Here is a 26,764-nt window from a genome sequence, read left to right as displayed (position 1 = left end):
CCAACAATGATATTGCCTCAAAAGGCAAATGGTGAAGGAAGAAAAATGTATTCTCTGACTCTTTAAGTGTAATTAAAAAAAATTTTTTTTTGTGTGTGTTTAGTTTGAGAGAGAGAGAGAGAGAACACGTGAGCAGGAGAGAGGCAGAGGGAGAGAGAGAGAGAATCTTAAGCAGGCTCCATGCTCAGCACAGAGCCTGACATGGGGCCAGATCCCATGACTCTGCGACTATGACCTGAGCCAAAATTGAGTTGGATACTCAACTGCCTGAGCCACCCAGGTGCCCCTAAATATAATCTAATACTGAGAAAATTATGTCAAAATCAGAAACTCTGTCAATGTAACTAAGAAAATAAATAAAGTGGTATTAGGACCATCAATCAAACTCTCAAGGTATTTTCTTAAAATTGAACTATTTAAAAAACTCTCAATCAACCCAAATATACACACATGGATATACACAGACACACATTTTTAAACTACTAAACTGGAATAAAATCATAATAATAAAATAACCCTACACTGATTTCATGTAAATCAATTTAAATCTTTAGCATAATATTAAAAGACTGACTTACATAATAATCTTTATAGTTCTTTTGACATTACCAGACTAGGGAGAATATTTAATGTTTTTTGTAATAATTAAAAAAAATTTTTTTTATTTCAGAGAGAGAGAGAGTGAGTGAGCATGAATGGGGGAGAAGGGGCAGAGGGAAAGAGAGAGAATCACAAGCAGGCTCCCTGCTCAGTGTGGAGTACAACGCAGGGCTTGATCCCATGAACTGTGAGATCATGACCTGAGCCAAAATCAAAAGCCAGACACTCAATCAACTGAGCCAACTTATTATTACCTTTTAATAATTAAATTTTTATACATTAAGTTATAAGCTAAGGAAGAGAAATAAAGACACAAAGATAAAATGTGTTACAGAAGAACTATATGGATATTTATAATACCTTAACTGCATGGTAAAATAGTTGATTAGCTTTTGCCTGTATGAAGAAATAACGGTGGGATCTTCCATGTATTCCAGTCTCACTGTTTCCCAAGCCTGGAAAAAAAAAAAAAATACTGTAGTCTATTTTCTGTTAGTCACTGAATATCTAAAAATTAATTTATAAATAGGAATTTATAATTATTTCAATTTTATAGTTGTATAATACAGATGACATAAAAATATTTTAAAATTCAGCATACATTTATGTGATAAACTGACATGAGAATAAAAATCTCCTGGAGGCACCTGAAACACAATTTAATTCAAATTTCTAGTTAGTGCAGAAATGTGGAGTGAAAAAGTACTAAAAAGGAATTTATTTAAGCAATACACAATAAAAGAGAAAGATGAGCCTATGAGATCACAAACATTTCACACCTACAAATACAATGCAGCATACTCACATGAAAGACTTAACTTGCATTTGTATACACATAAATCAACCATGGCATTGCAGATGATAACAATTATACTAGTCAGTATTTCCTAAACATTCACTACTATGTGCTAGACATCATGTCTAGGACCTCATTAGGGTCAAGGACCATCTCAACAAATTCTCTTCACATACCCTGTAGTAAGCTGGAAAAATCTACCCACAGCTTACCGAATTTACCCAAGGTTACACAGCTGTTAAACTGTGAAGAGCTGGATTGTGAACTGAGGCATACTGACTTACTGAGTCCAAGCTCTTGAAGCGTAATTACACTAGCAATCAACAGAACATAAAATTGAAAAAAAAAAAATTTTTTTTCTCTTTTGGAAAGAAACTACTTTGTAAAGTACTGTAGTTCCTTTTTATCCCCAGGTTCACTTTCTGCAATTTCAGTTACCCATGGCCAAATGTGGTTTAAAAGCAGACACCCTTCTGATATTATGGTCAGAAGGTCAGTAGTAGCCCAAAGTTAGGTCCCAGTGCCTATGCCATCCACCTCACTCCATCTCATCATGTAGACATTTTATAATCTCAAGAAGGGTGAGTGCAGTATAATAAGACATTTTGAGAGAGAAAGAGACAACATTCCCATAATTTTTAGTACAGTACATTGTTATAATTGTTTTGTTTTATTATTAGTTATTGTTGTTAATCTCATACTGTCCCTAAATTATAAATTAAACTTTATCATGGGTAGGCACGTGTAAGGGAAAAAACATAGTTTATATAAGGCTCAGTACTATCCTGGTTTCAGGCATTCTCTGGGGTTCTTGGAATGTGTCTCCTACAGATAAGGGGGGGGCTGTTGTAATAGCCATTTCATAAAGGTACTTTGTAAGAATAATATTAGCCAAATTTTACACTTAACCTAAAATCACTGCAAAAGCAATTTTGTAATGCCAAATTTAAAATTTCAACTTTGTCTTATAATGGAAACACTTAAAATAGCATGGGATGTTGACATTTATAGTTAAAAAACCGTATTACAATAACATCTACCTGTAGATGCTGAAACTTGAGCAAGCCACAACCATAAGTCAACAAGCACATTTTGTGTAAACTGTGAATGAGGGAGGTCAAGACAGCCCAGGACAGCTCAGGGTAGAGTTCCATCAATTCTGATTCACTCACACCATTGTGACTAACATTTATGAGGCAGAGAATCTAGGTAGAGAAGTGAATTAACAATGATCACCTCTGTAAGTAACAAAAAGCCATTAAAAGGTTATTAACTTCTTATTCAAACTTACTGTTCAAATGATTTAATAAAGAAACAGATTTCTTAGAATAAAACATACTTTCCAAAAGCCATTAATCAAGAATAAGATAGTGTATATAGTAAATCTAGCATGCCAAAAATAACACACAGAAACAAGTTTCAGGACAATTAAAGCCTCAGGAAACAGATTAAAACTAATGACAAAGTTCCAATTTTGGGACAATGGTAGAAGAAAATAGTTCTTTTACTATAGATGCCTGTTAATAGAAGACAACATATAACAAAACATCTCTAAAAGTACAGCTGAACCTACGAAAAAGAAATCCCCCAGGTGCCAGAAGTGAATAGGAAAGTGAACATCAGAGGGCTAAGGGCTGGAGCTGCTGTCCCTGGGGGAGGTGGGGATCCAGGACAGGCAACCTTCCCAGTAACTCAAATGCTTGGGTTTTCACACCCACAGCGGGGATGGAAGGTGAGCCCTTAAACCCGGTAAGGGGAGGAGTTAGAACTAGAAAGCTTGCCAACACCAGGGATCCAAGAGCTGTACCCTCAGTGAAGAGGTGCATGAGAAAACATCATCCCACAGACCAACCATATATGAAAGCTTACTTTAAAGCTCTAATAGTTAAGACACCATGGCATTGGCAAGGAATGAGCAAAACTGGAACAGAAGAGCTCAGAAAACAAAGTCATGTTAATTTGTGAGTGTGATAATCAAATTAGCAGAAAAGATGTACTCCAGAAAAATGAGGGGCGCCTGGATGGCTCAGTCAGTTAAGCGTCCAAGTTCAGCTCAGGTCATGATTTCGCAGTCTGAGATCTCGAGCCCCTCGTGGGGCTCTGTGCTGACAGCTCGGAGCCTGGAGCCTGCTTTGGATTCTGTGTCTCCCTCTCTCTCTGTCCCTCCCCCACCCATGCTCTGCCTCTCTCTTTCAAAAATAAACATTAAAGGGGCGCCTGGGTGGCGCAGTCGGATAAGCGTCCGACTTCAGCCAGGTCACGAGCTCGCGGTCCGTGAGTTCGAGCCCCGCGTCGGGCTCTGGGCTGATGGCTCGGAGCCTGGAGCCTGGAGCCTGTTTCCGATTCTGTGTCTCCCTCTCTCTCTGCCCCTCCCCCGTTCATGCTCTGTCTCTCTCTGTCCCAAAAATAAATAAAAAACGTTGAAAAAAATAAAATTAAAAAAAAAAATAAACATTAAAAAAAAAATGAAAAGTTAGCTAACCATATGATAAAAGATTAAAAAGTAGATTCCTTCCTCACACAATAAACAAAAATAAATCCTCAAGATAAGGACTTACACAGGAAGAACAACACTGTAAAGTATTTTAAAGGGAAAAAAAAATACACAGGAGAACATTTTTATGATAACAAAAGATTTTTTTTGACAATAAAAGATTTTCAAAATAAGATATAACAGGCATAGGTCATAAAATAAACTGTTGATAAATCTGACCTCATCAAAATAAAACTTTGTACAATGAATGATACCAAAAAGTTAAGACAAGAAACAAATAGGAAGAAGGAATTAATTTACAAACTGTGCAAAAAAGAGGATTTGTATTTAGCGACTCAATTAAAACTCAAGTAAAAAGGCTTGGATCAGCAAACCACATAAAAGGAGACAGGAATCACTAGTAAACATGAACAGATGAAAAATCTCAATGATCATGAGGAAAATGCAAGTTTCTTGAGATACCACTTCTGGCCACAAGCACACTATGGTAGCCAGCATTCCTGTAGATGCTTGAAACATATTTAAGCACACATTTAAAAATAATTACTATTTACTTCAATTCACACATAAATGCAAACTTCTATGAGTTTATTACCCTTTACCTGTTTCATGAGTTCTTTATCCATATCATTTGCCAGGGACTCCTGGATAGATCGCAGAGCAAGTCTGTATAATGAAATAGTGTCTTGACACTGGAAACACTGATGAAGGATTTTATCTAAATTGCCTGCTCTCCCAGCACTGTTGGAATTGAGAATAGGTTTAATTTCTTACAGACAGCCAACATCTGTGAAAAATCTAGGGTAGATAAAAACAACGTGGTCTCTATTTTTTATACTTCAACTGATTAACAGGAATTCAATAAAACATGATATAGGAAAATGGTAGTTTTATGGGGCTGCCAGCATCATCAAGTTTATTTTAGTATACAGTTTAACTCGATGCAGTAAACACGTGCTGGGGACTTACTATATGTCAAGCAATTACTGCACATTATGGAACACAGAAATGAGTAAGACAGGCTACCTACATACAGGAAGCAGGAAAAGAATTATAAGTAAGTGTTATTAGTTAGCGATGCAAATTAAATTTGTTTAGAGCCAGGATTCAGAAAATATCAGGCTAAGAAAATCGGAAAATAGGGTGGTTTTAAAATATTACACAATATTTACCAATAGTTTCTTTTTTCAATATGAAGATATAGAGAGAGAAGAAAAAAAAGGTCTAGAGTCTAATCAGACCTTCTAAAGGTCTAATTTGAGATTTCTTTCTAAGTCAGCATGAAGCCATTTGAGATTTCTAAGTCAGCATGACTGTACATAAACTTTGCTTAAACCAAAAGCCTGATTTATGGCTCACAAAATATTCATTGTACCTTGCCTTATAAACAAGTAGCCTAAAGGAAAGCCATCTTGTCCTTAAGATGTCAATCAATGCTCCCACACTCTGCATTCTGACATTAAAACTCATGATTCCTACTTATGTTAATCCATAATTTTTTGAGCTTTCACAAGATGCAAAAACAGTATATAACCCTGTAAAAACTGTTCATTCTTCAGAGCACTTTCTTTCCTGTGAAGATCATGTTTCCTAGGGAAGGTGTCCTACTGCGGGCTCGAATAAAACTCTCTTCGGGCACCTAGGTGGCTCAGTTGGTTAAGTGCCGGACTCTTGATTTCGGCTCAGGTTATGACTCATGGTTCGTGAGTGGTTCATGAGTTCGAGCCCCACATCAGGTTTTGTGCTCAGAGCGTGAAGCCTGCTTTGGATCCTCTGTCTCTCTCTCTCTGTCCCTCCCCAACTTGTTCTCTCTCTCTCAAAAATAAATAAATGTTAAACTTTAAGAGATTCTAAAAGGTTTGTTCATCTTGTGTCAACACTCTTAAAATAGCTAAATTCAATAAATGTTATGAAATGTGTGGAAAGGGACTCACACTCTTGAACCATACTTCTGCAAGCTGTTGATGTTCACAGTGGCCAGATGGACTGCCAAAACTGAAAACAGTGGGAATATCATGGGCAATTCAAAATTTTAGAAGATGTTTTCGTTTCCAATTTGGTGCTCAAGATGGGAATGTGGAATTAAGAGACATGAGTACCAGGGGCACCTGGGTGGCTCAGTTAAGCATCTGACTTTGGCTCAGGTCATGATCTCATGGTGTGTGAGTTCGAGCCCCACACTGGGCTCCTTGTGGAGCATGGAGCCTCCTTGAGAACCTCTCTCTCTCACCCTCTCTCGCTGCCCCTCTCCCACCCATGCTTTCTCTCTCTCAAATAAACATTAAAAAAAAGAGAGAGAGAAGAGTACTAGATTCAGTGTCTAGAATATGAGTTGTACTAGGATTACCATCTATTGTGATGATCATCAGAACCGTATTCATCTTTTTTACCTCTGGTTGTGAAGAGTTGAAGTAAGTTGAGACTATACTGAAGAAGAAATGTAGTTACACTTTGTAAGGCTTACCTAAAGGGAAATGACTAATGGCTATCATGGATATTTGTTTTTTAAAATTTTTTTTAATGTTTATTTAAGTTTGAGAGATAGAGACAGAGAGAGGGAGAGAGGGAGAGAGAGAGAGAGAGAGAGAGAGAGAGAGAGAGAGAGAGAAACAGAGCACGAGCCAGGGAGGGGCAGAGAGAGGGAGACACAGAATGTGAAGCAGGTTCCAGGCGCTGAGCTGTCAGCACAAAGCCTGACACGGGGCTTGAACTCATGAGCTGTGAGATCATGACCTGAGCCAAAGTCGGACGCATAACTGACTGAGCCACCCAGGTGCTTCAACTAATGAATATCTGATATAGAAGAATCCATTTTAGGATGAAAGGTTTATCAGGATTTTAGAACACAGACAATGAAAAATTCCTACATACCTACCTACTAATATTTAAGGATACCTGAAATAACATTTGTTTGCCTCAGTTGCCTGTCATTTTCCCAAAGCTAGGGGCCTCAAGCAAGTGACAAGAAACACTCATGGACCCCAAATAAGAGCAAAGATGGCCTTCTGTGGCAACCCCCAGTAGGGATACGGTAAGTGTGATGAAAATTAGACAACTATATCCAACAAGTTATTATAATTCATGGGCTATCATCAATCTGCAGTCGCGAGTCACATTCTCACAGGGTGTTAGTGTCTCTGTTAGAATCAACAGAATCTGATATGAGTGGCACAAGAGATTGTCGCAGTGATCAGCTCTCGGTTTCCCAAGACAAGGAAGCAGTCTGCGGCAAACACAAGACATGCAGTTCATGTAAGCTCGCCACCACTTACCGCGCCATCACTTTGCCGAAAAGGGTGACATAAAGGGCATTGCAGGTTGTAGCAGAACGACAGTGTCGCTCTAGCTTCTTCTCCTGTACCAGTTTACCAAAACACAAAACAGACAAACAAAAACAAAACCACCCTGGAATTAAGCGGTCTTTACTATGGAGCCGTCAACAAATATCCCTGGCAGAAATGACATGGCTCCTGCCATCAGTGGCATCACTGCCATATGGTGGGGGACCGCAGATGCGGTTGGAATGCATATGTTCTTCTGCCTTTAAAAACACCTGGTTAATAAAGTAAAACTTAAGCCCCAAAAGGTTTTTATTGCTCCTTCTATATTTGTTAAAGAGCAAATGCATTTAACAATTATTAGACTCCAATTTCTCTTAACACAATAGAGAGTTCCTACATTGAATTTTAAGTCTCATATAAGGTGTCTTATAGGACAGTCGATAGAGAGTAAAAGAGCACTAAAATTAAAAACACTTACCTGCTCTTTACTCAATTTAATGTCCATAGAGCGGCATTCTGCAATTATAATAGATTTTGCATCCTTTGGATTTAGAGGATCAAGATGAAGTGTAGGCCACAACCTTTTATTTAAAGGAAAAAAAATGAAATTCTCTTCTAATACAACTAAAGCTGTAATCTACCCAAACACAAGTCAAAATCCATTACAAGAATTAATTTTTTAAATTTATTTTTATTTTATTTTTTAGAAGATTGATTTTAACTTTTTTTTTTTTTTAATGTTTATTTTTTTTTTTTTTTTGAGACAGGGAGAGACAGCATGAACGGGGGAGGCTCAGAGAGAAAGGAAGACACAGAATCTGAAACAGGCTCCAGGCTCTGAGCTGTCAGCACAGAGCCCGACGTGGGGCTCGAGCTCACAAACCATGAGATAATGACCCGAGCTGAAGTCGGACGCTTAACCGACTGAACCACCCAGGCGACCCCAACAAGACTTTTAAATAGTGTATACATTAGGCAGCAAAGTGGTAGAACACTTCCAGCTCTATGTTCTATACTATTAATAAAACTAAACATAGGTATTGTATTCGTGCCTATGAAGATAGTACAAGATAGCGTTTGTCCACAAATTACTCGTAATCCGATTGGAATTTAATCATCCTGCAACATGCATTCTCAATGCAACATGCATTCTCAATTTTCTCATCTGTAAATTTAACTGCCTGCTAGCCATCACTACTTGGAGCTACACCTGGCAACTCAAATCAACCATGTCCAAAAACGAAACTTCTAACCTTTCCTCCACAAACCTTCCCATCGTTTTTGTTCCCCATTTCAGTTCACAGAGCCACAATTTACTTGATTTCCCAAGTCAGAAACTTGGGGGCCGTTCAGCTTTACCCTCCTTGACATCCCAGATCTAGCCTCCCACCAAATCCTATAGATTGTATCTTTCTCTTGAATTCATCCACTTCTCCCTATCCTCACTGCCACTTATATGAAAAACATAAAAACACAAACACATATCTTTTAAAACCTTTCCTTGTTTGTACTTAAGACACTTCAGTAATCTGAAAGAGCTAAAGTTAGGTCATACCTCCATGCTGGAGGGCATGTTTCCACATTCACAGAAACAATTACTCTTACATTCACTGGCAGTGGATCTATCAGCCATTTCATGTGTTTTTCCACTTGCTTAAAATATAAAAACAAAATTCATTCTATTAATTCAAAATATTTCAAAACAACCCAATAATAGCTCCCCAAGTAAAATGAAATTCTCATTACATCTCTCATTATTATCGAGGATAAAATCTTTTTTTTTTTTGGATGATTTATCTCAGAATATTAAAAGACAAGTGGCAAAATACTATTATTACTGACACAAGTTCTGGACACTTAAGGAAATGTCCAGGCCCTAAAAGTATGTCAAAACAAACAAATTTGTTAATTGGTGAATTCAATTGGTCTTTCCAATAAAATACTAGTGTCTACTGGCATAAAGAACATTTTTTATCCACATGCTTCCTCCCTAGAAATTAAGCAGAAATAACAGAACCAACATCAACATTTTCTTCTCATAAACATATTTAAATGCCTACTATAGCCATTACTGATATTTTTGTTTCTTTCTGAGAGTATCATTAGGTTACAAAGTGAAAACAGTACCTGAACTTGATCTATAGAATCAATAATGATGATGATACTGCCTTGATGACGGGCAGAGAGTTTTTCTAGCCAACGTGGAAATTCTTCTAGAAGCTTAGCAGGATCCAGTGTCAGAGTAGATACTGACCAAGAGTGCTGCATCAACTACAAGATGAAAACACATACAAATTAAAGTAGTTGCACGTTATCACATTGGTGGGAAATTTCTATCCCTACTTTTTAAACCAAACTTGAGTAACCAAGAGGACCCAACTGCATCGAGTATTATTTTTAACTTTCTACAAATCCAAAACAAATGGGTAATATTGAAAATTGAAAATTATTGGGTACTTGGCCCCAACGATTTCTGATCCTAAATAAAAATTCTGATCGTTCTGTGGGGCGCCTGGGTGGCTCAGTCAGTTGAGTATCATCTCTTGATTTTGGCTCAGGTTATGGCCTTATGCTTCTGTTCACGAGATCAAGCTGCATGTCAGGCTCTGGGCTGATAGCATGGAGCCTGCTTGGGTTTCTCTTTCTCCCTCTCTCTCTCAAAATAAATAAATAAACATCAAAAAAATTCTGGTAATTCCAAATCATGCCATATTATACCTTTAGAGTTAGCCGTTTAATAATCAATGAAGGCTCTGAGCTGGTTGACATGGGCCTTCCCACAAAATGAGAAAGAATTAGCGTGTTAGGGGAATTCTTCTGTTGCAACTGAATCCTGAAAGAAAAAGACCTTTTATAAGACTGATAAAACTCATTTGTTATCAATACAAAAAAGAATTCACAATGCATTAAACATCAAATGCTACCTAGCTCTCAGCAATCACCTATCAGTCACTTTTGAATAAACATGGGAGATTTCCATCTTTATTCCACTTTTAGATTGTTTTAAATAAACCTTTAAAAATTATAGGTTCATTTTAATTAAAAATTGATATTAAATAATGGAAACCAACATAGTGTACACTTGAAGTTAAAGTATTAGTGAAATGAGCATTAACCTTTAACTAAAAATATATTAGAGGAAAAAAGGAAGCTTCTTTGCTAGGTAGAAAAATATTATTTTCTAAAAAAATATTATTTTCCACCAAATAAAAGGGCAGTAAAAAGGAAACAACACATGCTAATTCTTCAATGTAAATCATAATTATGAAAGAAAATATTCTAATTGTTTTTAAATAATAGGAACTAAAATGAAAGTAAAAGAGAGCTTATCAGCGTCTATAACCCTTAGTCCCTAATTTGAAGAATGACTTTACATTCATAATACAAGTCATCCTTTATTTTGTTTTTTTTTTTTTAACGTTTATTTATTTTTGAGACAGAGAGAGAAAGAGCATGAACGGGGAGGGGCAGAGAGAGAGGGAGACACAGAATCGGAAGCAGGCTCCAGGCTCTGAGCCATCAGCCCAGAGCCCGACGCGGGGCTCGAACTCACGGACTGCAAGATCGTGACCTGAGCTGAAGTCGGACGCTTAACCGACTGAGCTGCCAAGGCACCCCAAGTCATCCTTTATTTTGATGTACTTTATGACTTATTTCACTCTAAACAGTCTTTGTCTTATTTGAAATATTAAAATCCCAATGAAACTTTTAAGATGAAGCTGATAACTGAAAACAAAGGCACATCCCCTGTAGAATTCACCTAATTCTATTCCACACTGACCACTCCCTCACACAGCACGTGCTTGGCTGTGACCCACATAATTAATATAAACAATCACAAATGCTCAAATTTCCAATTCCTTTCTCATTCTGTATTCTAACATCCAAATTGTACACACTTCGGGGCATGAATCTATTATTTTATACGTTTTTGCTTTTTTTAATGTTTAGTACAGACCATGCAGGAAGGCAGGCAGGCAATAATACATTTTGTTGAATGAGTTCAGTAATTCGAATGATGACAATGGTAACAATGTAATTGTACTGCATCATACCACTTTGATAAAAGAAGGGACTTTCCAGAACCTGGTCCTCCAGATACAAGAAGGGGTGGAATTGGTGCTGGTGCCGCCACTAGATCATTAAGCCGTTGGTAATACTAGAAACAAAAATGAATTTAAATTGCAAGGAAGCATACACCTCTTATAATACTAGAGTCAACTTCGGATCATGCTCTGAAATCATTAGAGAAAAGCTGCATGAGAAAATGAAATCTACTTTTAGTCAACAGGATCCTCATAATTGCTTATTTTTATGGCTGGTTAAATATGCCCAAAATAGTAAACTAAGAATGAGTCCCAATTTTTTCTACACATAGTGCTGCTATAAATTAACGGACGAGAGACAACACTTAAGATCCCCATTGGGTTTTACAACATTCAGATTTTGCAGAATGCTGCAGGAAGGCCAATGTTTTATCCTGTATTCCCTAAACCACAGAAAGTATCACAGAAGGCTTTGAGGGAGTCAGCAGGCATCCTCAGTCTGCTGGTCAGAAGAACACCATCCTACACACCCCCACAGTTTCCAGGGATTTCTGAAAATGGGTCCGAACAAGAGCAGTTTTGTGTGGGCCCTTTATCTGAGTCTCCCAACCTGCCACGGAGAATCAGGTTAGGACAGACTGCCTACCTGAGATCTTTCTGAAATTAAGTGAGCTCTCGGCAAAGTCCAAGAACCCATATATCTCAGGCTTTCCCCAGACACTAAAAAGTTGTTCAGAGATAAAAAGGCCACACTCAGAAAACCAAAATACCTCAGTATTTACTGGGGACTTGGCAAAGTTATCTTGGGGGTTGAGATGTTATTAAATGTACCAGTGGTCTAAATGACAGCAGATAAGGAATTAAAAGAATTTGTAATAAGTAGCTTGTGGTTAGCTTTAGGGAAGCAGACATTTCTAACAACTACAATAAGTTACTATTTGGTATAGTTTTTCAATCAATTTTTGTTTGCCATATTATGAACACAGAATATATTCCCCAGGAACTCAAATTATTCTGATAGCAATGGTGCGTCTCAAAAAGCAAAAGACTTCATTGATTTAGAACCCTGTAAATCCTAACAACTTAGTTCATGTTCCCACATAAAGCCCATTTATAAAACCATGGTTCCCAAGTTCAGACTACTTGCCATAGAAGAAAGAGCATAGGATTAGGAGCCAGAAGATCTAGGTTCAAATCCCAGATCTGCAGTCTACTCCATGTGTGTGCTCTCTTAGGCAAACTGTAACATGAACTTTAGGTTCTTCAATTATGAAATAATGATAGCAATACCTCTCTTATAAAACAGCATATTTTATATGCTATATAGTTACATTCATCATGTGCCAGGTACTGTGCCAAGTGGTCGACGTGCTTTACCTGGCTGAGTCCTCCCAACAACCCTGTCAGGTAGGTAAACTACTAAATCTCATTTTACAGACAAGGAAGTCAAAGGTCAGAGCTTAGTAATGATCACAATCCAGAGTTAGGAAATGGTGGAACCAGGACATAAACACAGACAGTCTCAATTATAAAATTTCTGTGCAAATACTGCTGCTAGTGACAGCTACGATAATATTCTTTAAAACATTCATTCTTACATTAATTTTTAAATATTATTAATTTTTTTGAATTTGGACATAGATTGTGTACTTCAAGTTCCATTAATTTGTTTAGATATCTGTGGATGCTAATGAACTGATCAGCCTATTGCATTAACTACTGTGCTGTTTCCTGAATGTTTGACATTTTGATTCCTCCAAGCCTTGGAAGAATAGAGAGCCTTACGAGTTTTATCAAGTTTCTTAGCTATCCTAAGCTTGGTTTGGTGAACTTCAGATGGTAGCATAAAGCACATGTAGTTGATAAGTCCTCATCTGTAACTAAAAATGTTTGATGTTCATAAATATAGTTGAACCTCACTTTTCTTTCATATGATACAAAGTTAAGCAAATGCCTCAGTATGGATAATCAAGCCACGAGGACAATTATGAACTAACAATTATGAACCTTGACTATATTTAGGTAAAACCACAATCATAACAGAGTCTTAAGTGGTGACTGATCTTTGTTGGAACAATACTCCAAATGCTCACTTTGTCAAATCCCAATTCGTGGGCTGAATTTGAAGCCTGTTGGAAAGTTTCCATTTGCTCTTGTTCATCATGTATGTCCCACAGAACATCACCATAATCATCTTCTTCTGGAATAGAATCTTCACTGCCCAAATCCTTAGTCTCCATGTCTGTGTTCTCAAAGCCCAGGATGTCCTGAACACCAAGAGCAAGCACACGAAAGTGAACAAAGAACTTAAACATCTTGTAGCAGTGTTAGCACACAGGCCTAAGGTGGTCTTCACTTACTGAGGGGGACAAGTCCAAACCTATGGCCTTCGTATACTACCAACAAGAATAAATATAAAACCATAAAAAAACATGAGTTTAAAAATAAAGAAATATTAAAATGATAAACACAAAGATCTTTCTCTTTTATTAAAAATAGAAGGGCATTTGGGGCCCCCAACTGGCTCAGTCAGTAGAGCATGTGACTCTTGATTCTGGGGTCATGGGTTCAAGCCCCACACTGGGTGCAGAGCCCCACACTGGGTGCATATCTGGGTGCAGATATGTTGTTCCTCAAACAGTAAAGATGGCAAATATGTCCACTTTCCTTTGCTGCCATTTATTCTGCTCAATTAATTTTATTTAACTGTGGTCCTAAAATTCACAAGATTGTTGAGAAGATAAAAATTGATGTCAATTTTTATACTAAAGAACACTGTACAAAATGTGTTGCCAGAAGTCATATCATTATATTCTCGAGCTCATTCTTTTTCTCTGATAACAAATCTCCATACTTTTAATACAAATTAATTAGAAAAAGTAATCTAATCCCTAACTTCCCAAATAGAATCCCAGGTCCCTGCAGGGGTGTCCGCAGGTATGGGCAACTGCAGGCTAAACGTGGTACATCTTTCTATTGCGCCCATTTTACTTTAAGGGTGTGGGTTCTTTAAGGGTTCTTTTTCTTTTTATTCTCATTACTAGCATTGTATTTATTTATTTATTTATTTATTTATTTATTTTTAATGTTTATTTTTTTTTGAGAGAGAGAGATAGAGCATGAGCAGGGGAGGAGCAGAGAGAGACGGAGACATAGAACCTGAAGCAGTCTCTAGACTGAGCTGTCAGCACAGAGCCCGACGTGGGGTTTGAACTCATGAACTGAGAGATCATGACCTGAGCTGAAGTCGGACACTTAACCAACTGAGCCACACAGGTGCCCCTCATTACTAGCATTTTAGAGGATATATAATTTAAAATAATTTTTTATATTAAAAATAAACACAGGTATAACATTAAGCAGAATATAGAACTCACATAAATTTACAAGTTAATACTTGAGATATCACAGACACTTTCAGCCCGAGACACTTACTATGATCCATGACCTCAGACTCTTAGAGATATGATTTCACCCCTCTGTGTTGTAGGGATAATGTAGTGGATAAATTTGAAAAAGGTTTTTCTAATTTATAAAAGTTCAAGGTGCACACAAAACCTTGAATAAGATAAACATCTTCCCTCAAATACTTATACTTTTCACCTGGCACTTTTGCAATCTACTGTACACTTATCAGGTATTGAGGCATCAAATAGCTTTGTGAAACAAATGACAGAAAAGATACATGGTACTTGGGGTGCCTGGGTGGCTCAGTTGGTTAAGCATCTGACTCTTGGTTTTGGCTCAGGTCATGATCTCGCAGTTCGTGGGTTTGAGCTCTACATTGCGCTCTGTACTGGCAGTGCAGAGCCTGCTTGGGATTCTCTCTCTCTGCCCCTCCCCTGCTCATGTGCTCTCTCTATCAAAATAAATAAATAAACTTAAAACAATAATTTAAAAAAATACATAGTACTAGTAATACGATGACAATACCACAGGATAGACAACCACTTTCCCAGGTATTATTTTCTCCCCCCCACCCTCAGGTATTATTTTCAAAAACACAAATAAGTTGTTTTCATTGGAAGACCCAACTTTATGGAAAACAGTCTTAGAAAGAAAAATTTTTTTTAACTAGGCTCTACACCCAACATGGGACTCCAACCCACAATTCTGAGATCAAGAGTTGCATGCTCTTCTGAGCAAGCCAGCCAGGCGCCCCTTAGAATATTTTAGATAAAATCTTACAAGGAATGCATATTTTTACCTGTTTAATAATCTTTTCCACATAAATATAAATTTTATATACTCCTTCTGTAGGATCTCCAGAGTGATCAATGACCTGGAAAAAAGAAAAAAGTTCAACAACAACATGAAAAAAACAATAACAGGAGGAGGTGGTGATGGTAAATACTTCTATAGAAGTTATATGTCAGGGATTATCCTATGTAATACTTTACATATTAGTTCATCTGTCCTCACAACAATCCAATGAGAGAGACACTATTATATTTTTTTTTTCAAGAACAGAATTTAGCGATTCATCACTCACATAACACAGTGCTCATTGCAACCTCATTACCTCTCACCCCTTTAGCCCTTTCCCCTACCCAACACCCTGCCAGCAACTCTCAAATTGTTCTCTGTACTTCAGAATCTCTTATGGTTTGTTTCCCTGTTTTTATATTATTTTTGCTACCCTTCCCTTATGCTCATCTGTTTTGTATCTTAAATTCCACATATGAGTGAAATCGTAGGGTATTTTGTCTTTCTCTGACAGACTTATTTTGCTTAGCATAATACACTCTAGCTCCATCCACAATGTTGCAAACAGATGCAAGATTTAATTTTTTGATCACGGAGTAATATCCCATTATATATATATACATATATACCACATCTTCTTTATCCATTCATCAGTTGATGGACATTTGGGCTATTGTCGGTAGTGCTGGTATAAATATTGGGGTGCACGTACCCCTTCAAATCAGCACTCCTGTATCCTCTAGATAAGGTATTTACCTAATAGTGTGCAATTGCTGGGTCATAGGGTAGTTTCTATTTTTAATTTTTTGAGGAACCTCCTTACTGTTTTCCAGAGTGGTTGCACCAGTTTGTGCAAAAGGGTTCCTTTTTCTCTACATCCTTGCTTTAGCTATTAGGGGGTCTTTTCTGGTTCCATACAAATTTTAGGATTGTTTGTTCTAGCTCTGCAAAGAACACTTGTTATTTTGATAGGAATTGCATCGAATATGTAGATTGCTTTGGGTAGTATTGACATTTTAACAATATTTGTTCTTCCAATCCACGAGCACGGAATGTTTTTCCATTTTGTGTGTGTGTGTGTCTTCTTTAATTTCTTTCACAACCTTTCTATAGTTTTCAATGTATAGATTTTTCACCCTTTGGTTAGGTTTATTCCTAGGTATTTTATGGTTTTGGTGCAATCGTAAATGGGATTGATTCCTTGGTTTCTCTTTCTGCTGCTTCATTATTGGTGTATAGAAATGCAACCATGGGGCACCTGGGTGGCTCAGTCGGTTGAGTGTCTGACTTCAGCTCAGGTCATGATCTCATGGTTCGTGGGTTCAAGGTTGGCATCAGGCCGCTGATGTTAGCACAAAGCCCGCTTCAGATCCTCTGTGGCCCTCTCCCTCTGCCCCTCCCCCACTTGTGCTGTCTCTCCCAAAATAAATAAACTTAAAAAAAAGAAATGCAACCAATTTCTGCACAGTGATTTTATATCCTGCATCTTTGCTAAATTCGTGTATCAATTCTACCAGGTTTTTTGTGGAGTCTTTTGGGTTTTCCACATAGAGTATCACTGTCTGCGAAGAGTGAAAGTTTGACTTCCTCCTTGCTGATTTGGATGCCTTTTATTTCTTTGCGTCGTCTGACTGCTGAGGCTAGGACTTCCAACACTATGTTGAATATCAGTGGTGAGAGTGGACATCCTCAGATCAATTTCCTAGGTGTTCAAAGGGTTTGGTGCTGATCTAGCTGCAATTCAGGGATAAGACAAACTCAGGGTCTCCATGGTGGTCCACTATCTTCAGACACAATTACTTTTAATTTTTTTTTTTTAAGAGAAAGGGCGTGCCCAAGAGGGGGAGGGGCAAAGGAGAGGGAGGGACAGAATCTCAAGCAGGCTCCATGCCCTACATGGAGCTCAATCATGTGAGATCATGACCTGAGCTGAAATCAAGACTTGGACACTTAACTGACTGAGCCACCAGGTGGTATTGTTAATACTTCAATTTCACAGAAGAGGAAACGGAGGCAAGTTATGCAAACTGTTGGAGGTCACACAAGGGGATTTATTGTGAACAATGGGAACAGTGTTGCAATAAAACAAAAAATACACTTTTTTCACTTACTTATCCAAATTCTTATATACATCCATACCACTCAAAATATATGACCTTCAAAATACATCAAAATCAATTTTTATAATAAGACTATAATTCTATAAAACAAAAAAGCAAAATGGTATTCTGCTATATAAAACAGTAGTCTTCTGAATTTTCTGAAAGAAGAATGCCCTACCTATAAAGAACATGTGTGTTGCTAGTAAATGATTATTGGATAAAATTAGAGTAGGGCAATGGTTTTACGAAGCACATCAAGTGAACCAGAATGGAAGTTTATCCTATGTTTCCATTTATAATCATGGTAGACAGATCTTATTTTACTCCTATTTTATAAAATAAATTCATCCCTCTAGCGTATTAATTTTAAAAATCAATTTACAAATAGAATAGAGATCTGAAAGAAAAGTCAGTATCATTCCTCTTAGGATCTAGTGGACTAAGCTCATACTAATGTAATTAAAGCAAATAATGAAATGGTTCTGGAGATTATAACAAAATACACTATTTTGTGTTGGGCTCTTTAATGTTACATTGGGCTCAAGCTTTTTCAATACTAAATGATGTAAAAAAAAATGCTTGTGTTCACATTCGATCTTATCTCTTGAATGGGCACAGAGAAATAAAAACAATGTCAAAATCCAAGTTGTTTTCAACTATATTCTTTTTTTTTTCAAGACTTTATTTTTAAGTAATCTTTATACCCATTGTGGGGCTTGAATTCACAACCCTGAGATCAAGAGTTGCATGCTCTACTGACTGAGCCTGCCAGGTGCCCCTCAACTGTATTCTTAACACAACTGTAAGAATTTTTAAGTTATCTCAGTGTGCAGTAAGGCAAAGCCTGTAATCTCTATTCTAAATATTATCCCACCATGCATCTAAGAATGGTCAAATCTCTCATACTGTTATTCACTGTTTTGCTTTTCCCAATGCCCTTCGAAGAGGTTGCTATGAAAAGGCTCTTTCTTACACTGATCCTTGGTCAACAGTAGACAAAAGGACTCTGCACTTGGGGAGAAAAGCACAGGAAAAAATCTGATTTTTCCACTCATAGATCATACCCTTTGTAGCTGTGTATTGCTATTTATCCCTTTCTTTTTCTCATAGTTGACAACTAAGTCTATTGGCTCTACTGTCAAAATTTACCAATTCCTGTTTCTCATCACTTCCTCTACCTCCACCCTGGTCCAAGCCACCAGCATCTTTCACCTGGTAACTGCAAGAGCTCTCCAACTCTGCCTTCCTCCACTACACGGCAGCCCAAGAACATCCTTGTCAGAATTGTATTTCTTCTACTGCTGCTTAAAGTCTTCCAATGACTCAAGTAAAAACCCCCAGGTTAAAAAAAAAAAAAAATCTCACTCGCAGTAAAAAAAACAAGGTTTCTATAGTGATCTCCAAGGTTCTTTACCCTTAGCTCCCAGTCACCTGTCCTATTAATCTCCCCTTACTCACTCCCACCTCATGGCCTTTGCTCTAACACTTCCCTTGGGCAACCAGGTTCTTAAAAAAATAATCTTCTGAATTTTACCTTGGCTTTGTTGGTCTTGTTCAGGTTAGAAACTTGATCAATCAGTTGCTGGATGGAGTTGGAACTGACTTTCCCATCCTCTAAGCGATGATAGATTAATCGTGGTTTGCCTTCAGGGTTTTTCAGAAAAGCTTCTTCGCAGTCTTCCAATAAAAGGCTAGATTGGAAATCAGTATTTCTTGTCCTACACTGCACTATGGCAGCAAACAATCAACCTAAGTGTCAATAATGGCAGTTTAAAGCAATGACAAGGGGCCAGAAGCCCAGGGACAGAACAAGTGCACCTTTCCAAAAATGGATGTTTTATAGCTCTGTTCCAGCTTAGCCAGAAAATATAATGCATTCATTAGCAGACAGAACAAGTACAATAAATTCTGCATTAAATTGAATCTCAAAGGATACATAACTTTAATTTTTCAAATCTAACAACAACAACAAAAAAAAAAACTCTCAAAAAATACTGTAAATATGGCTCAAAATAATGGACCAGACTCATGAGACTTTGCAAATAACTGGAAACCTAATTCCACTTAGAAATACATAATTTCAAAATTAAAATACAATTATTATCAAACCCAGTGCTTCAAGATTTTTCTCTTCTCTAGTCTGTTAGCCTTTCTCATCCAATGAACGACCTGAATCTTTATACCCAAGATACAGTATGAGAAAGATCCAGAGGCAGATGGGGGAGGTCAGATGGCTAGTAAAATCTTAGTTGAAGTACAGGGTTAAAAAAAAAAAATTCTAACTTTGCTACAGGGTACCTATTTAAATTCTAGAAAAATCTTAAAATAACCTACCAGTGTTTTCTACACGGCAAGGAAAATTACAACCAATTCCCCTTTCTAAAAAGCATTAATTGAAAGATTGTCTAGAGAGGCAAATTAGTGTGTGTATGCAAGGGAGAGCTATTACATGATTCACAATTTACATAATATATTAAAATACTAGCCCCAATACAAAACAGAGTAATGTTCTATCATACATCTCTGTGCCAATCCAATCAAACCAAACCAAAGAATTTTTCCTTGTTCAAATCATTCTGACCATGTTCTATATAATTTTTGGATTTTGGTTCTTTTGTTATTACTTTGGGAGAAAAGTCTGTGGTGCATGTGAATACTAAAGAATGGGCCACTGTTCAGGCACATGTTGCTATTTCAAAATCACTCCCTACAAAATTGACACGTGGGGCTCACATGAAATGATATGACATCTGGGATTTGGTTCAAATTCTTTGGTGGGAGGGAAGAATATGGGGCTACTGGGTACTGCTAAGGGGACATGATTCTAGAGTCATCTTTTGAGAAGAATGGGGGAGTCATCATGAGAAGTGAAGGAACAACCTGAGAAAAATAAAAGCTCTATCAACCCTTGTTTACGGTGTGAAGCCTACAATTACTGCCATATTTCTTGACAGCCATGAAATAAACATTAAGGAAATAAAATAATCAGCAGATGGAATATGAAAAAATTAAAGCAAAATAAAGGCAAAGCATAGGTGAAGAAATGATTAAATTTTAGAAATTAAAATTCTTATTCTTTAAGAATAAAGTTTTTAAAATGTAAAATAAATAAAATTTTAGTTAAAGAAGATAAGCTGAAATCTGCCAAGCAAAGTAATAAAAGATGAAAGAAATGAAGGATAAAGGGTAAAAGATTAAGGGTAAAAGATTAAGAGGGATTTAATATGAGAAAGATAGAAATAAATGTTAAAAATGTAAAAATAATGTGCAATATTTTATTAACTAAACATGGATAAAAGGTAAAGAAAAAACAAGATGGTTTAAAGGATTAGAGAATAAGAGAAAAACAACAAATGACATATTACCACCTGAGATAAAATACTACCCAGATATTAAATAATAAAACAGAATATATCCTTAATAAATATAAAAAAATAACAGGAAAAGAAAAGGGGCGAGGGAGGAAAAGAACCCCAAGTAAAAGGGAATCAAGTGGAAAGAATCCTTAAAACTTGTTTGGGTGGAGGCTCATTGACCAACTGGTTCCTTGGCCACTGGGCAGTCTTAAGGAGCAATAATGGATCACACTACAGGGTCTCTGGTAAAGCCTAGGGCTCCACATCTGCACACAGTTGAGGTCAGAGTTGGTCCTCAATAAAAGGAAAAATGCTCTGGAAGGGTTAAATCCAATCAGACAGCAAATGTAGAAAGAAAACCTCTTATTAAATAAATTTTGTCTTCTATCTATGTATCTAGTTGGTTAAAAAAAATCTTTATTTGCAGACTAACTCATTGGTGTTAATTATATTCACACTATAAGAAAATTGCTCACTTTACTGGAATTAAGTAGTAAGCTCCTCAGAGAATTAAAAACTTGATTTAACATCTATATAAGTGTTCAAGTAGCTCTCAATTTGTATCTGAAGAAAGAAAATAATGAAAGTTAATGCAGATTATTGAAATCAGGAGTTGCCAACTTGCTTTATTAGGGCCAGTGAGTATACATTTTAGGCTTCATGAGCTACACAGTCTTTGTTGTAACCACAGTACTTAACTCTGCTCTTGTAGTATGAAAGCAGCTGTAAAAATACATAAATAAATGAATATAACTATGTTCCAATAAAATTTTATTTATAAAAGCAGGTGGCTGACTGGATTTGGCCTGAAGGCCATAGTTAGCTACCCCTGATTAAAATGATCTTTGCATTAATGATGCCAACATTAGGACCTGTTAATGCAAACAGTGTAAAGTTCTTAATTCTTTGTTTCTGTATGAAAAGCCAAAACATTTATTGAATTTTGTGGATTGTTTTTGATTATAAGGATGCAATTAGAACTTATCTTTGAAGTTCATTTGGCAATCTCAATTCTTTTTTTTTTGTTATTTATTTATTTATTTATTTATTTATTTATTTATTTATTTATTTAAAATGTTATTTTTTAAAATTTACATCCAAATTAGTTAGCATATAGTGAAACAATGATTTCAGGAGTAGATTCCTTAATGCCCCTTACCCATTTAGCCCATCCCCCTCCCTCAACCCCTCCAGCAACCCTCAGTTTGTTCTCCATATTTATGAGTCTCTTCTGTTTTGTCCCCCTCCTTTTTTTTATATTATTTTTGTTTCCCTTCCCTTACATTCATCTGTTTTGTCTCTTAAAGTCCTCATATGAGTGAAGTCATATGATTTCTGTCTTTCTCTGACTAATTTCACTTAGCATCATACCCTCCAGTTCCATCCACGTAGTTGCAAATGGTAAGATTTCATTCTTTTTGTGGCAGTCTCAATTCTATACAACTCCTACACTTGATCTTAGTCAAAAGGCCAAGAAGTGATCAATTCTATACAACTCCTGTAATAAATGACAGAATTTTCAGCTTACCTTGGTAAGGTTAAATGAATGAATAAAATAACTAATGAACTCTTCTCAATTTCCCATTTTCTAACAGCTAGGTATTGATTTTCAAGATCTATTGGAAAATATATAGCGTGGAAAAAATATCCCATTGTCTCACACATTCTTTTAAGTTTAGGTGAATAGTCCTAAAAAGAAATTAAAACAAAACAAAACACAAGAAATTAAAACATAATAAAAGTACAGCTTATATAACTAAAGATCTAGTCAGCTTCATACTACTTAAAATAAAAAAGCATGCTTTAGAACAGGTTATGTTGAATATTTTTTTAATTTAAAACTTAAAAATATAATCATATTTTAAAGAAAATCTTTAAGAGAAAAGGCAAGTTTCCCTTAAAACAAAAATATATAAACTTAGTAACTTGGCTGTTTCCTAGCTCAGAAAATAATTTATTTCATAATAAAACCTAAAACAATGGAAGAAAAATACTGGGATAATTTCCTTTGGTATTTATTTTTGTTATTATTATTATCATTATTATTATTATAAATGATTTCTGCTTTATTGTTATAAAGAGTAGAAAACCCAAATCCATGAATCTATATTGTAAAAAGTGTCCACCATGATATATTAGAACATTAAAGCAAACAGATATAAATAAAAAAATTATGTTGGTCTATAACAAATTAAGTTACTAAGTAATGATGAGTATTATTATGCAATTAATGAGTAATTCCCTCAACATCAGTTTGGTAATAACCTATATTCAGTTAGTGAGTAGAAACTTTGGTTTTCAAAATATTTTATCTCTCAACCCAAGTTGAACAATATCAAAAAGCAAAGCTAAATAAATTCATTAATCAATAATCTTTTAATCAATAATGTTAATATAGCAGGTATAGCATGTGGCATGCAGATTTATTTAAAATTCAGTTAGAACAGTAATAGGCAAACTTTTTCTGTAAACGGCAAGTATTCTTACAAATTAGTAATAGCTTAATGACTTGATATTTTAGCAGAGGTCCTTGGGGTCCATTTAGTCTCTTGTGATTTATTCCGCCATTGTAGTATGAAGCAGACATAGACAGTGTGTAAATGAATAAGCTGTGTTCAGCTTAATAGTATGTAAATGAACACTAGCTGTGTTCCAGTAAAACCTTATTTATAGACACTAAAATTTGAATTTAATATAATTTTCACATGTCATAAAACATTCATCTTTTCATTTTTTTTCCAACCATGTGAAAAGGTAAAAAGCAATTTTAGCTTTCGGTCCTATAAAGACAGGCTGCAGGCCAGATCTGGCCCACAGGCTGGAGTATGCCTGCCCTCTCCCTCAGGTTAACCCCAATGACTGCCTTGAAAAATTAAAAACCATGATAAAGATTAAATTCTGTTATAACCTGAAACAGATTCAAGGCTAGGGCTGGCAGATATTACCTAAAGCAGGCGCTATCAACAAGGGTCTTAAACGCTGTGCACAATGTACAATAAAGCACTCATAAAAATTAAGTTCCAAAGCCTTTATTTGAATACACTGATAAAACTGAGCAAGATTTTCTCTTAAAAAAAGCCCAAATTCTTCTTGCTCTTTAAGACATATAATCTGATAGGTAGTAAACTACTTGGTTTAGATGTAGTAGTGTCATAAATAGGACACGATATTAACTTGTATTTTAAATCAGTGAATAAAGAATTTATAAATATCCTCACCTTAAGGAAAAGATCCACTTCAGGCTGGGTTTCATCTGTATAAATGAGGTAACATCTGACAGTGTTACTCCACAGAGAATGTGAAAACAACGGAGTAACTTGTAATAAACTAGCTACAGCAACATCCCAGTCATCTAAAAATAAAATTTATCATGAGTTCATGAAAAAAAATCATCAAAAAACATTTGAGAAGATGTTTACAAGTCTTTTAAAAGTCTGAAAAAACACAACAGGCAACATAGAATGCAATCTGATCTTACTCGTTAATAATGATACACCTTCTGGAATAACATATTAGAAGGCAAACAGTTCTTTAACCTCAAATTCTATCCTTGGGCATAAAGTAATCAATGTCACCCAGGGTCCTTGCTGAGGTACCAGTGGTTCCAGTCAATATCATGAACCTATGTTACTTGAGCTGTTTAATTAGTTTGCAACTGTAGGAGGGCCTACATTTGCAGGCTGGTCTATACTTTTATCTACTTATTATTCTTGAGATATATTAAGTCAAAAAGAAACTTTAAGAATGGCATAAAATGAAATGCTATTTAGTGAAAAAGAACATTTTAAGACATATTTGGCTAATTCAAAATGCATAATTGAACACTTTTCATTTTGCTGATAATCTTATAGTTTAAGAAAAAAAAATAGAGCTACTTATAACATCTCAGATCTGCACTGGCATTGAAATTCTGAACAGATCTCAGAGCTGTTTTGGACACCAAATTATATAAAAATAATGAAAATATTCTTCTGACTAAGGATACTACATTGCATAACTTTGTACTCTATTCTGCAGCCTTCTCTAACCTTTAAAAGCATCAAAAACACAGAGGGAAAGACTAAAAACTAGTGTTTCTCAGTTAATCTATATTACACTCTCAATGATCAACTGAAACCCCTGAGAATTCAGACCAGAAGCGAAGTTTTTAGAACCTGATTTGTCAGTCTGGCCAGGGAACACCATCTGATCCTGATGTGAATTACAGAACTTACTTAGCCCGGCTCAGTGACAGCACCGGTAAGTACATGCTGGTTTGACGGTGGAAGACACCCAGAATAAAAATCTCATGCCTGGTTGATGGTCGTTTTCCCAGCACACAAGATTACAGCATAGGAACAGTCATTACCATTAGCCAAAGTAATTGGCAAATGGCTTGTGTTACCTCTGTTGACATTTGCAAAGGGTCCTTCCACATCTATAGAACTATGGGCAAACTCAGGACCCCTGAAGGACTGCTGAAGCTGGATCATACTCCCTATGGAAGGTTCACTTCCCAAAGCTCCTCCAGTCCAGTATTCACACTGGGTTCCAGCAGCTATAAATGCAAGAGATTTTATCTTGTGAAAACCAAATTACTGAATGTTCAAAAACTTATCACACGTACTACACAGGATTTCTAATTAAAAAAACAACAACTATAATATTATATACAACAAATATCCAAATATTCAATCTTTAATGATTTTGAAAGTACTTTGTCACCAACTTTTGGCAACTTCTAAGGTGCTGGTTAGCATAATTCTGGTTGTCATCTCAAACTCAAAGAGGGGACTAAAGAGAGAAAGATGAAAAGAAATAAACGATATAGTAACCAAAGGAACTGTAACAACTGTGAGAAGTTAAAAATATCCTCATACAAAAATTCTAAACAAGATTTCTAGGCATAGTTTAGGCATCAGTGTAAAATTTGAAGGAAAGAATTTAAAAGGAAGACTATTACTAGCACACCTGTAATTAACATTGGTAATTCATTAGGATGTAAGCTAAGGATGTAAAGAGTGCCCCCTCTTTAAACTTCCAGAGAAATAAAATTAGTGTCTGAATCAGTTGGTGCTTATGAACACAGCATCTTTGACTAAATATGCATATACTAGTATTTGGACTTAATATCTGGCAAAAATGAGATTATTATTTGTAGGTCTTTGAATGTGAAATGAATGATGTTCCCTCAGTATCCTTTATGTTCAAATCAAAATATGAAGAAAGACCTAGGAGGAAATACTAACTTGTTCTTATTAACTTGCCAAGGCAATTACGATATAATAGCTTTGAAACACTGCACATTTTAAAACATGTCAACACTGAAATAACCACTAAGACTAATGTGGGGTCAACAAGAGGATCCTCTTAGTCACTCAAAGCCATTAAGAATCACTTCATTTTTTTCCCCTTCAAAAGTTAGTAATAAAAATCCCAGAATGCTGGTCAGATTCCAATGGTTCTAAAATGTAAACTAAGAGGGAATTGTCAAGTTGCCATATTTCACTCCCAAATCAGTTTGTAAGAATAAAATGCAGGTTCCTGTAAATGAGAGAGTGACTACATTTTTCTACTGCACTTATCAATAGAATATTTTTCATTTTTCAGTATCAGTCACAGTTTATTATTATTTTCTTAGAACATGGTAGACCCTTGCCTTCTATGGCTCCAAGCTTTATTTCTAGAAAAACATATTTTATATGTTTAATTATAGAATATAAACTTTTTGAATAGCTTACGGGACTGTCCTGGAAACCATTTAGTGGAATATCATGCAGATATTCTAATGGATGGTTGCAAAGAATTTATCATTATGTGGAAAAATAATGTAACAGAGACTACCAACTATCCTCCAATATCCATTCTCCCCTTCTTCCTTTAGTAACAGAATTTCCAACTTTA

The 26,764-nt window shown here is 36.1% G+C and overlaps 1 protein-coding gene across 5 annotated transcripts in view; it reads right to left on the bottom strand.

Annotated features, from left to right (window-relative positions):
* Positions 1–26,764, bottom strand: part of NPHP3 (nephrocystin 3) — a 42,229-nt gene that overhangs the window by 11,212 nt on the left and 4,253 nt on the right. For 4 of the 5 annotated variants that reach the window (XM_060638678.3, XM_078432335.2, XM_060638675.3 and 1 more), the window contains exons 4-18: positions 25,266–25,418; positions 24,100–24,233; positions 22,410–22,570; positions 19,060–19,216; positions 15,425–15,499; positions 13,311–13,484; positions 11,227–11,330; positions 9,890–10,004; positions 9,299–9,442; positions 8,727–8,824; positions 7,650–7,752; positions 7,163–7,245; positions 4,493–4,631; positions 2,437–2,601; positions 961–1,055 (exon numbers count right to left, since the gene is read on the bottom strand). In XM_060638678.3, the coding sequence (XP_060494661.3) occupies positions 961–1,055; positions 2,437–2,601; positions 4,493–4,631; positions 7,163–7,245; positions 7,650–7,752; positions 8,727–8,824; positions 9,299–9,442; positions 9,890–10,004; positions 11,227–11,330; positions 13,311–13,484; positions 15,425–15,499; positions 19,060–19,216; positions 22,410–22,570; positions 24,100–24,233; positions 25,266–25,418 (1,900 nt within the window). The remainder of the gene's footprint in view (positions 1–960; positions 1,056–2,436; positions 2,602–4,492; positions 4,632–7,162; positions 7,246–7,649; positions 7,753–8,726; positions 8,825–9,298; positions 9,443–9,889; positions 10,005–11,226; positions 11,331–13,310; positions 13,485–15,424; positions 15,500–19,059; positions 19,217–22,409; positions 22,571–24,099; positions 24,234–25,265; positions 25,419–26,764) is intronic. The other variant, XM_060638677.3, reaches the window with a different exon arrangement.

The sequence above is a fragment of the Panthera onca genome, chromosome C2 (assembly GCF_046562875.1).
Source record: "Panthera onca isolate mPanOnc1 chromosome C2, mPanOnc1 haplotype 2, whole genome shotgun sequence".
In the NCBI taxonomy this organism is placed as follows: domain Eukaryota; kingdom Metazoa; phylum Chordata; class Mammalia; order Carnivora; family Felidae; genus Panthera; species Panthera onca.
The sequence above is the reverse complement of the archived record's forward strand: the minus strand, read 5'-3'. Positions and strand labels throughout refer to the sequence as shown.